This window comes from Buteo buteo, chromosome 3 (assembly GCF_964188355.1).
Source record: "Buteo buteo chromosome 3, bButBut1.hap1.1, whole genome shotgun sequence".
Taxonomy (NCBI): Eukaryota; Metazoa; Chordata; class Aves; order Accipitriformes; family Accipitridae; genus Buteo; species Buteo buteo.
The window spans coordinates 53,513,085-53,525,404 of NC_134173.1; the positions used below are offsets into that span (position 1 = coordinate 53,513,085).

At 41.7% G+C, this 12,320-nt stretch overlaps 1 protein-coding gene across 2 annotated transcripts in view; it reads left to right on the top strand.

Moving 5' to 3' along the window:
• Positions 1-82: 82 nt before the first annotated feature.
• PTDSS1 (phosphatidylserine synthase 1) overlaps positions 83-12,320 on the top strand; it is a 31,569-nt gene continuing 19,331 nt past the window's right edge. For both annotated transcript variants that reach the window (XM_075023654.1, XM_075023655.1), the window contains exons 1-4: positions 83-415; positions 5,827-5,918; positions 7,463-7,507; positions 9,774-9,898. In XM_075023654.1, the coding sequence (XP_074879755.1) occupies positions 237-415; positions 5,827-5,918; positions 7,463-7,507; positions 9,774-9,898 (441 nt within the window). In that variant the 5' untranslated portion in view covers positions 83-236. The remainder of the gene's footprint in view (positions 416-5,826; positions 5,919-7,462; positions 7,508-9,773; positions 9,899-12,320) is intronic.

Genomic DNA, 12,320 nt, shown 5'->3' on the forward strand with positions numbered 1-12,320 from the left:
GGGGGGCGGTGTAGCTCCGCCTCCCCTCCTGCTCCCTCCCTCCCTCACTCGCGTGGGCGCGGCGGGGCGAGCTCCGCCCCTCGGCGAGGCGGGCGTGGCGCGTCTCTTCTCAGCGGCGTCGCCTCAGCGGGAGGCGGCGCGGGCGGCCGGGCTGGTTCGGGCCGCGCCGGTTCGGGCCGCGCCGCCCCGCGCCAAGGAGAACCCGAGCCGCGCTGAGGCGAGGGGAAGGGGGCGAGATGGCGTCGTGCGTGGGGAGCCGGACCCTGAGCAAGGACGACGTGAACTACCGCCTGCACTTCCGCATGATCAACGAGCAGCAGGTGGAGGACATCACGCTGGAGTTCTTCTACCGGCCGCACACCATCACCCTCCTCAGCTTCACCATCCTCAGCCTCATGGCCTTCGCCTTCACCAGGTGCGCGGCCCCCGGCGCCGCCGCGGGGGTCCCCCACCCCACCCCACCCCGCCCTGCCCTGCCCTGCCCCCTGGGTGCCGGCAGCGCCGCGGCCGCTCGTACCCGGCCCCGGGCCGGAGGGGGTTCCCGGGCCGGGAAGGGGGCCGGGGCCGGCGCCCCGGGGGCGAGGACGGGCAGCGCGGCTCCGGCGGGCGGCGGTTCCTCCTGGGGGCGGGTTAGCGGGAGACCTGGTGTCGGGCCGTGACTTGCTGTATGCTCTGCAGGCAGGGGTGTTGCATCGCTAGCTGGCTGGAGAGCACCCTGCTCGGGAGGCCCTCCGTTTGGAGAGCGGTTATCCTCCTCTGCTACGTTTCCTGGGAACTTGTTGATCGTTTTGAGGATGTCTGTTAAAGTCTTTACCAAAATGTATGTTTCAAGCAGTTGCCGAAAATGGCTTTTATTAGATATCAAGAAGCCCAGCAATGACATCACACAAGCAGATAATTTACCAAGCCTTCAGTGGATGGGAGTGACTGTTTTGTGTCACTGTTTTTATACAACACACTTTGTGGCCAGTCACACGTTGGCTTAGGCCCTGGTGCTGATATGCTTAGCCACATCCTTTCCCCACCACGGGAACAGCTCTGCGGACTTCGCCACTTCCAGTCATTCATGGTAATACAGCTAAGAATGGACGCAATTATTTTCAGGAGCCTTATTTGTAAATAAAGGGTATAGCAGTGCAGTCTGAAGGGTATCTTGCAGTAGTTTTTAAGTTGTGCGTACTTTTTTTTGCCTCCTACTGAATAGGACTATGAAGATGATAACATAATCCTCCTTTAGGCTAAATCGTGCAGTCTCTGGGCAAAAAGTGAGTCCTGAGAGGTTTTGGCTGAGTTGTGCATCATTTTTTGGGCTCACCTATACTTTTGTGGCATTGTATGTATGCAATCACAGATTTCAACGGCCTTGTTGATTAAACTCTGCATTTGACAGAACATCATCGTTGTTTGTCCCTAGGCTTGATATACAATTCAGTGTGTAATCTTCTATCTTATTCTACGAATGCCAATGTATAGTTTTTATCAGCTGTGAAAATAATGGTCAAGCCTGGGTTGAGCTGAGAAAGGAGCATAAGGAAACGTAAAATAGCGTAGCTGCAAATGGTTTGAGGTGTGCCTTTTCTTGTTTCAACTTGTGTATGGCCTCAAGGAAGATATTTTTGGTGAACAGATCCCTTGTTCTACTTAGGTAACAAGATCTAAGCTGAGGTAGAATATCCCAGGGATCCCTTCTTAACTCTAAAATTGGAGACATGTTTCTGTGCTTTGATACAATGTTCAATTAGAGACCTTTGCTACAAGTTCTTGTCTTGTCCTGTTTCCTCCCTGACCAGATCGCTTTTCTCACTATAGGGCTAATTTAGGCAAACTTGTGAGTTACTAAGGGATTCTCATCCAGACATTGTTCTGAAGGATTAATGGAATTGATCACTCACCTTTGGGGGAGGACGGGAATTTTGCCATTAATGCTTTCAAGCAGAGGATGAGCCAAATAGCAATTTCAGAACTATGGAGTCTTCTGGGCCCAAAGAATATTGCTTCACTTCTGGGATGTTTGCGTTTTTCCAAGAGGATTGCTAGCTTTTCTTTCCATTTGTCTTGTTAGCTTTTGAACTCCAACTTCTTCAGTTTCATTTTCTTCCCCCTGTCTGTCTCTGCTCTGCCTTACTTCCTGTGTTTAAACATCCACTGACTCCTCTTTAACTCTTCTCTGTTTCTCCTCTTCAGGTTGTGGAAACTACTCTGATTTTTTTTCTCCCCCACCCCTCCTGCTATTTCCAACTATTGCAGGAGTTTCCTAAATGTCCCGGGTGATACCAGAGTGCTGCCTCTGTTGCCTTATTTGGGACACTACCCAAACCATAAGTACTCTGCGAAACTGGGATAGAGGAGATAGTTCCCCATATGGTTACAGTATGTGCTCCCAGGTCTGGTCTTTCTATTCCCATCAGTTTACTGTGTTGAGTCTCCAGTGACTGTGTTTGTGTTTCTACCTCCTGGGCGCAAAGCACTGTAGACTTCCCAGTAAGCTGTGACAAGTGATTCTTTGCTTCCCCTGTGCTGTCAATTCTTCCATAGCTCTCCGGGTCAATTTATTAAGCAGGGGATTTTCTATGATACATTCATACTGTTGTTGTTAAGTAAAATTTATTTTTTCAGCAACTTCAGCATAGGCAGAGGAAATTCTGCTTCCCTTAAAGTCTTTCTTGTCTCTTCTATAATTGTTTTATGTCAGAAATATGTGGGGGTTCAGATAAACCTAGAAAATGCTTTTCCCTTGGATGTACCAAGCCATAATGTGGGTTCTCCCTTGGGATCACTGAAAGCAGCTGATACTGTCTTTAAGCTGACAGATAAGGGTGAAGCTGAACTTCAAATAGCAGTAATCTTCAGGTAGCTATAATAATACTAATAATCCAGAAAAAGAAATGTGAGTGTGTTTAACTTTTCCATGTTAAAGTGAGGAGTAGAGGGTGTTCTGTTTTTTGAAGCACATCCTTATAGTGCTTCTGACAATGGCTGCAGCTGCCTTGGTTATTTCCTGCTGAATGAGCCAGACACTGGCTCCTCCACTTCCAGGCTGCTCCCTGGAGTGGAGGCATGGAGTGGCTCTAGCTTTCCCTGTCCTCTTCCTCCCTGGAGAGAGGGATGTGACCTTCTCTGAGCCCGGAGCCAACCAGCAGGAGGGCAGGTGGGTGCTGGAGGGGATATTTTGGGGGCGCAACAACAGGACTGAGGAAGGTGACAGATTAGTATCTTCTGGTGTGAAGTTTCAGGGCTTTATGGAAGCAAGAGTAAGACCTATGATGGTGTTGTCTTTCGCATCCCTTGATTAATGGAGTTGATTAGACTGGATTATTGTGCATTTAGGTTTGATTTGGGGAGTTTATGGAAGTTTTTTTTTTTCCCCAAACACACTCTAAATTTAGTGTCCTAACTATTTTTTCCCCAGTTGAGTATCTTTTTTTTTTTTTTTATTCATGATATAGTAACTTACAGTGGCACATTACAAAAATGTAAACTAGTAAGATAGTGCTTTAGAGCAAGGAGAAGAGCAGGAGAGAGAGAAAGGTTATGTGGTTGTTATATGCTTTGGGGTTTTTTTTTATTATTTCTTCTCCAACAAGCCACAGAATTGAAAAATGTGCTGGTAAAGTGGGTTTAAATTGAGAGAATTTTCATCTGTCCTCCCACGCAAGCATTAGAAATCTTGTTTTTGCTGCATGAATGCTTATATTTCAAAGTTAGCATCAAAGTTCCTAAGGCTGAGTGAGGAGATGATTTAGCATGTTTTCCTGATTGCAGCTTGTTGTGATTGTGTCTTTCCTCCAACAGTTGTTTTGCTTCCCTGTCTCTTTTGGCGTTCCCCAAAATAGTTTTTCCAGGCAAACACTATAATTCTTATCCTAACTAGTGCACAGTAGCAAGTCTCTCGCTCCCACCTGTTTTTACCTGCTTCTGGCAAGAAGATTAGATACCTATCCCTTTTGAAAGGTATCTGCAAGTCAAAATGAAATGCCTCTACCACTCACTTGGAATGAAATGCAGTTTAACACCGCATACAACATCTTTGTTGATTTTGGGGGGAAGTGGTGTCAATGTGAGTAGGACAGCTCCTGAAGCTGAGTAGTACTCAGAATCCTGATATGCAAAGGTGAGGACCCTTCAGCCCAGCTGGTGTGACAGTTAAGTGATGTGATCACAGTGTCTTTCACTTCTTTTTTGGCTGAATTGTACAGTGTTGTCATTCTAGTAATCTGTTCTCTCTTCAAAAAAAGAAGAAATTTCCCCACTTGGTGGCACCCGTGACAGCATGTGTGTGTGTTATTTGCATATGTTAAAACAGGAATATGGCTTTGCTGTCTGAACCATCAGAGCCTGAGGCACTGGCTGGGAAGTGCACTGGATGGCGTGAGGCTCTTGAGATTGCCGGGGAGCCAGAGTTAAGCTCTGGAACTTGGGGTTCATAGCTGGTATAAAGTGTCAGCCTGTGCAGCATGCCTGCTGGAAAATGACTGGTAATTCTGGACTGAGCTGCTTTAAAAAAAATAAATGCTGTGGGGAGTCCCTGAGGCCTGCATAGAAACCATTGATGTTTAATGTACTTTTTCCTACAGTTAAACTAACACAGTGCTTAAATGCCTCACAATGATGAAAGTCTGCTGTGGAGCTGTTAAGGTTCAATTTTGAGGGAAAGGGAAATGATGTGGCAAAGTGAGAAATATTTTATAACTGCAGCAAATAGCTAATGTGGAGCGCATTTACACTGCCACAGATTCTTTACTGAACCATCCAGAAATGTGACAGACACTCTGCCAGGAAGACCTTTATCCCTCTGAAGTTTGCTGGGAATTTTTTGGTATCATGGGTTAGGAATAAATAAAGGAATATATTTAAATAGATAAACTGATCCTAAGTACATGAAAATTACCCAGATAGTGAAACTTTAATTTGAATTGTAGTAGGTGATACATTATGAAATACTAGCTGTGCATATTATGATGGTCTGAAGTTTGTTTCCATTTGTATTACTGAAGTACCTTAGAAGCTGACTGCTGGTTAGAAGACCTGGGTGGGCTTTTTTTTGTTTGTTAATCTTGCTGCTGTACACTATATTCTACCTACCCGAAAAGAAAAGAAAGAAGAGCTCAGTCAAGTTTGCCTTGGCATTCCAAACTGAATTCTTAGATGTGTCTTCTGGACATAATATGACAGCAGCATAAATAATACCTGGTATTTTATTCAGAGCTTTGGCTTAATAGATCTAAAAGCAAGTTGATATTTTTCCTTGGTTTTTTTTTTTTAAGTTTTGCCATCTCTCTGTTATACGTGGATTCTAAGCTGTGTAATCATGATTTCCAAAGGCTGATTGTAGTCATTATTTCCGCCCTCTCTGCACTCACCTCAGGCATTTGGCATTGGGAACAGGCCAAGGGAAGTGAAGGGGATTGCAACCAGCACCGAAACAGCAGAGGGAAACCAAGGAATTGCATCTAGGCCTCTAGAGTTTTTTGGTCTAGGTCTCTGCTGTGTAAAAGTACTTTTGATGATGTTTCTGTGAACATTAAAGCAGGAACATATTTTTACCTTGTGTTAAACTTATTCATTGCTTCTGCATTGACTTCTAACAATGCTTATGGCTCACATGTATTGATTATATGTTTAACTCTCTTGAGAGAAAGGGATCCCCAGAAGTGCAGAGTGAAAATCTTTCAGTGCAGTTACTATCTTGACTTGTTATATAACCAGCATGCTTATTTTATACTTAATTTCCATGTAGTCTTTATTTAAATAATATGATATCTTCAGAGGCTTTCGACTTCATCCTTATAATGTACGTTAACACTTTGATGTTGTCTGTCTCTTCAGGGATGATTCTGTCCCAGAGGATAACATTTGGAGGGGTATCCTCTCTGTGATTTTCTTCTTTCTAATCATCAGTGTTCTAGCTTTTCCTAATGGTGAGTAAAGTTTATACTTTTATACTTCACTTTGTAACATGTGACTTCCGCTTCATTGCCACTATATTTTGATTTTTATTAAAGTACCATTTTTTACATTTTTTTTTCTTTACTCTTTTGTCATTCCTTTATGTTAAGAAGCAGTCTAAAAATGGGTTGCAATCACACTGAGAGGAGATAATGGTAAAATGCAAGTTATTTATAGCTTGTCTGTATCTAACAAGGAAGTCAGGTTCTCAAAATCAGTGTCTCTATTTGCAGGTGCACAGTTGCAGCTCAGATTGCTAAGTAATGACGCTGCCAGATTTTTAAATAATGTTTAAAAGGAGTCTGCCTCAGTGTGTTTTAAGAGAAGTGTCATTCTACAAATTCTCAGAGACATAACACCTTACGTAAATCACCTTACTGGAAGCTAGTGATAGTTAGAAATGGTCTGAGTTACATTACAATGTAAAAGCACAGTTGCTCAGTAGAAGGTTAAGTTGGACAAAAGTTTTGGTAATTGTGTGAGGAGCAGAAAGTGCAAAAATGTAAAAACCCTTGCATGACACTTAATTCTGTGGAGGAAATGCTGTCTTCCTGTTATGTTTGGGTTTGTTTATTATTTATTTCTTTTTAATTTTTACTTACAGCTGTCAGCAAAAGCATAATTCTTCAAGTCTAAACTGTCTCTGGATTGGCAGTGTTCAGGAAGAAACAGTGATTGTGCTCAGGGCAGCTTTGTATTTCAGAGTTGGGATGTGTTTTTCTCACATTTTAAAAATCATTAATCCATGCTTTTCACAAAGTCCTCCCTGAAAAACTGAATGCCAGAGGAAAATGAGCTTTATGTGTACAGTGGTGAAAGAGCAGTCTGCAGCGTGTGCTGAAAATATTTGTTCAGCCACTTCTTGCTACCTAAATGTATGATTCGTGTTTAGAGGTTTTCCAGTTTCACCAGACTTACCTTCTCTCCTCTTCACATTAACTGAGAGGTTTTTAATCTAATAAAGTCAGTTTAATCACTGGCTCTAAAGTAAATAATATTGACACTAGTAAAGAGCATAGGTATCTTACTTCTTGCCAGATATACGATACTCAGTTTGGAAGTTTTAGGAGGCCTGTTTGCTAACATTTCATGGTAGTCTGAAGGCTAAGCACCATGTTTCTTTGTTGACACACAGAAATTTGTATTTGATGACTTCATTGGGAGCAAGCCATGTGTGAGCTGTGGTCTAGAAACCAGATTGAGATCCTCAGGTGACACCTGAGATATGGTGTCTGCTGATTAAACAGCATACTACTGTTCTGGAAAAAAACTCCATAAAAATAACGAAAAATTTTGTCTGCACCCTACTAATTGGCAGTCTCCTTTTCCTCTCTGAAATCTGTTGTTACCATTTATTTTAATTTTTTTTTTTTTACATAGAGCCTCAACTTTTGGCTATATTTGATGGAGAAATGATCTGTGCTTATGCCAAATCCTCATATGCAATATACTCAAAAATAGATTATGTGGTTCTTATTGACTGTCTTCTAATAAGCTTTTTGTTTACTGTCCACAGGACCCTTTACTCGTCCCCACCCTGCAATATGGAGAATGGTTTTTGGTAAGTTTAAGTTGTGTTTCTGACTTTTTTCAGTGCTTCTGCAGGACTGGCCATTTTAACTTTCAGATGAATGGAATTGTCCTGAAACATAACTGTGGATCAAACTTGCGTGAATGTCACTTCCCTCCCACTTCTGAGCAGTTGCTTATGTAATCTGTTCTTAGTTATGTTTGGGAATGTCATTGTAGTTACTCTGTGTCAGGATGGTGTAAATTAAATCACCAGAAAGAGATCATTCATCCTGATACTCTGTTTTAACCTGTTTTGTGTTTGTGCTTCCTAATCTCCTTCCCCCACACCCTTCCTACTGCCATCTCTTCCCACCCCAAAAGTTTGGGTTTTTTATAGCTACTGCATATACTATCTGACTTCTACCAAAATGCGGTCTAGTAGGGTGCTTCTCTTCATTATTGGCAAAATGTGCTATTACTTTATATGTTTATTAAATTATATCATTCTATAGCTTAACATACGTTTATTAATATTCTTAACATGTATATATTCATGTTCTTAACTTATAATTTCAGCAAGAATACCTGTAAATATTAGTTGCATTCATAGTTTGGAAAATAATTCTATTAACTACAGAACTGAGTGAAATCCTGCTCCTTAAACATCTGAATTACATGGCAAAAACAGAATGAATTTTATTTTGAAAAAATTCAGAGTTCACAGAGCCTATCCTAGACTTTAAGCATATTTGCAGAGAATTAGGCATATTTGATTTAAAAGCTGATCTGTTTCTTTTTGAGGGGACTGAATGTTTCTCTCTCCCGTCACCTTATATAGCTAAAAATAAGTAGCCTCCCAAAGTAGCTGATTACTCATCTGTTGACATTGAGAGGATACTGCTGATTAGATAGTACTCGTTAAAGAATCCTACTTCTTGTGAAGTTCGGGAAACACAGGTCCTACTGCTCATTTCAGTTTTCAGCAAATGTTAAAGTAAAAGGTCATTCGCAATGTTGATACTGTCAGGGCTTGACCCCTTGTACTTCCAGGAAAAGGCTGCATGGAAAATCAAGAGCAACATTTTTCCCCGTGTAATTCTGCTGCTTCTGGCATGGTTTGTTTAGCCACGCTTGAGTTTCTCAGACCTGTTCAGTAGATGAAAGGCAGGAGTAGTGTGTCCTCAGCATTTCAGGATGTACCCTTGCCTGCAGCCTGTACTTCTTGTAGTAGTGTGGCATCTGTTTACTTGATGTGTTTTTAGGATGTACTACAGAGGACAGTATATATACTTTCTGTTCATGTGTGTACTTGAATGGCAGTTGTTCTCTAGCATACATGGGGGATTAATAACATGCGAGTTCTGGTTATAGTTTAAAATATCTTTTTAGAATTTCTATAGTTTATTTTGTATGGTAGATACTAAGTTTATTCACATTAATCTTTCTGCCTTCCATGACATTGCTGCAGGATACAAGTAAGTTTGAGTGCTAGACTATGGAAATGGTGTTAGTGTTTATATACCTCTTCCAAATGTGGTCTTAGATATCTGTAAACTTGTGAATAATGTAGAGATATACTCCCAGCAGCAGCTTCATCTACCCACAGATCTGCTCTTAGGACTCTTAACTTCTTACAAGTTTTTCTTTTTTATAAAGATCCATATTCAGATGTTGGGAGGAGAGAGGTGGTAGTCCCAAATGCAATAATAGTGTTTCATAATTTATAATGGTGTGACAACAAATCATAATCATTTTTATCTTTAAAAGCTTCAAGCAGCAAATTTTCCGGCTCACAAAAGTAACTCAAACATACATTATTTTATATTTATAACTACTCTTTATTGCCAGCATGGCTCAGAATTGCCAGGTGGGTTTATTAAATTGTTCTTTGTGTTGAAATCTGCATAAAGGCTTAGGGACCTGCATTATTGAGACCAAGAATACTTAAAGCAAAGGGACAGAGCTAATCCAATCCTGGGGTCCTAATGTATCTCTTACTAAAGAGCTTCCTGATCACAGCCTTGTACTACTCATGTCTAAACTGATTAGACTGATTTTGTTTTGATTGGGTTCATGCAGTCAAGCCTATATTATATCACTTGAAACAGGAGGTGATATGAAGAGCTGAGTGCTCAGAGATTACCATCTGACTTGGGTCTGTTAAGCTTTTTTGCACGTAGCCACTGTATGTAGAAAACTCAATTTGTGCAAACGGGGCATGTATAGAGTAACAGTTTGGAAGTAGCTTTTTGGACTCTCTGTGTCTCAAGGAGTTTTGTGAGTGAACGTGATTCTAAAGCTAAGTCTTTTTGCAGGTCTCAGTGTGCTCTATTTTCTGTTCCTGGTGTTCGTGCTCTTCCTTAATTTTGAGCAGGTAAAAGCAGTGATGTACTGGCTGGATCCTAATCTTCGATATGCCACAAGGGAAGCAGATATTATGGTATGTCTCCATGGCACTTTATTGGACATTTTGACTGCTTCAGATATGTTTTACGTGGGTGGGAAGGGATAAACCTGAATTTGCTGGCATGAGCAGTGCAAGTTTGTGCCTATACTTGACAGAGTCAATGAGCCTTTTGTGTCAACTGCTGATTCTTTACATTGAAATCAATTGTTGTGAATTGTGGGTATGAGTAGTAGGGCACCAAGCAGAAGGGGGTTACTGCATGGAGAGGCAAGAGTTGCCACTCTTGTCCTCTTCATTGTTGCATCAAATTATTGCCCACCACCTGACCAGTGTGCTTCCTTGCCCTTGGGTTTGTGCATCTGTGCAGCATGGTCACCTGCTGTATAGTGGGTGCTGTTACTGGGCTTATGCCTCAAGAGTAAGGAAATACACTGACTGTCTTTGGTCATAGCAATTATTGTACATGCAAAGTACTGCACCACACCTAATCAGCAGTGGCTGCAAACTCCTGCCCTGTAGCATGTAAGAGGGAATAGAAAACTTTACAGTACAGTAAGCTTACATTAGTTGATTGATAGTGAGGGCTGCATACAGGCTCCTTAGCTGGAAAGCTCTGGATGCTTCAGGTGTTGCTGATCAGCAGTATGTGTTGTGCAACTCCAGCATCTAGAGCAGGGCTATGACTTTCTGTTCTGCAGGAGATGTGTGGTGGTGGCAAGGCATGGGCAGCCTGCTGTTAGGGTGATGGGAGGACATGTTGCTAAATGGAGCATGAGCATGGGGGTTAGTGATGTTGCTGAGCAACAAAAGGGAGCTGAGATGAGGGGTCTGTTGGTAAGTCAGATTCACCTGGCTCTCCTGTCATTTAAATTAGAAATAAATAGATTCAAGTCAGGGGAGGACTAGTATTACTACTGGCACAGAACCATAGTGCAGCAGTTTCCCTGACTCTAGCAGTCAGTGGAAACTTAGTCTATACTTCTTTGCAATCTTGATACTGTCACTTAAAGTTGGAGTAAATTTTGAAAGTGCAACTGTAATGAAGGCTGCAGCTTGGTTTCTTGCACAGGGGTGACTAAGTTGCTTGAGTATAAAAGAAAGTTCAACATATTTCACTGTATGATTGGCAGAGCTGCAGCTGGAAAGATGATATGGGGGGAGGGAAAGCCACAGTAAAAATAACAGCAATAAAGCAAAAGCCCTGAAAAAAAGCTTACTTTTGGAGTAACCTCATTGTGTTCACTCATCATAGAGTTTCAGATATCATGGTGTAGCTAGGAGCCTGCAGCTTCCATTGTGCATTCCATGCTTCTCATGCTGACAAATGAGCCAGTTTCAGATCTCTTTGGGTACCTGCACTAAACCTGTTGCTTTGCCATCCTTAGGACAGGTGGTGCACCTTTGTCTGAATGACCGGCAGCACTGGCTTGTGCTAGAAGGAATACCATGTTTTCACTTCAGGGAGCACCAGCAGTAAGGGTTACTTACAGTTTCGTAGTGGGACTTAACTGCCTGCTGATAGAAGTATTTGTGTGAAATTGTATATTCTTCTCTTTATGGAGACCAGGATTTAAATCTTTCTCTGCGATCCCCTTTTCAACTTGATCATGGTTCATTTGTGCAGGATTAGTAATAGTTCTGGCCTGAAAGAGAATCCTTTCTTAATTCAACAGCACTGAGCAGTGCTGTGTTGTCACCTGCAGGTGGCAATGTATATTTTAGGAGGGTTGGAGAGCAGAGATTTTTTTAAATGTGTGTTTCCAGTTGGGAATAGTTCAGTTTGTGCCCAGTGACAAGACAGAACCCCACAGATGCAGCCTCCTGATGGCATACAGATTTTTTTTTTTTGTTGGGCAGTGATTTCTAGCACTTGCTGTACAACATGATGAGAGAACACATTTCCTTTGTTATCGATGACTAGAATATTAATTAATGTTTGTAAGGAATCTGCCACTCATCTGTGACAAAACAGTTGCAATTTCCCTTTGATTTTTTTTAAATTCAGCCCTGTGACTGAACTTTCTCAATATGAATGTGGTCTGGGAAATTGCTTTTGTGAGGAAAATAAGACACAAGACACTCAAATGAACATTGAGATGAGTAACATAACATCACAAACTGGTGAGGATTAGCCACTGATGAGCACATTTGAACACTAGACAGCATGAAAATGGGGAAAGGTGGTTATTTCAAATCAAGAACCCAAAGAAAAGCAAATAACTATTTTCTGGAGTATTGTTTGCTGATTTTATTATTATTGATTTTATTGCTCTTGCTGTTCCTCTGTCACATAAGAAGTACGTGCTCTTTCAGGCACCAAGGTCTATTCTATCTCCCTTTAAATTAGAGCTGTACTGTGATGACACTGAGTCTTAATACTGATTGTTTTCCTGCAGAGTTTAGAAGGACAAGAAAACGACATAATGCTTATTTTAATATCCTCATAATTTCAGGC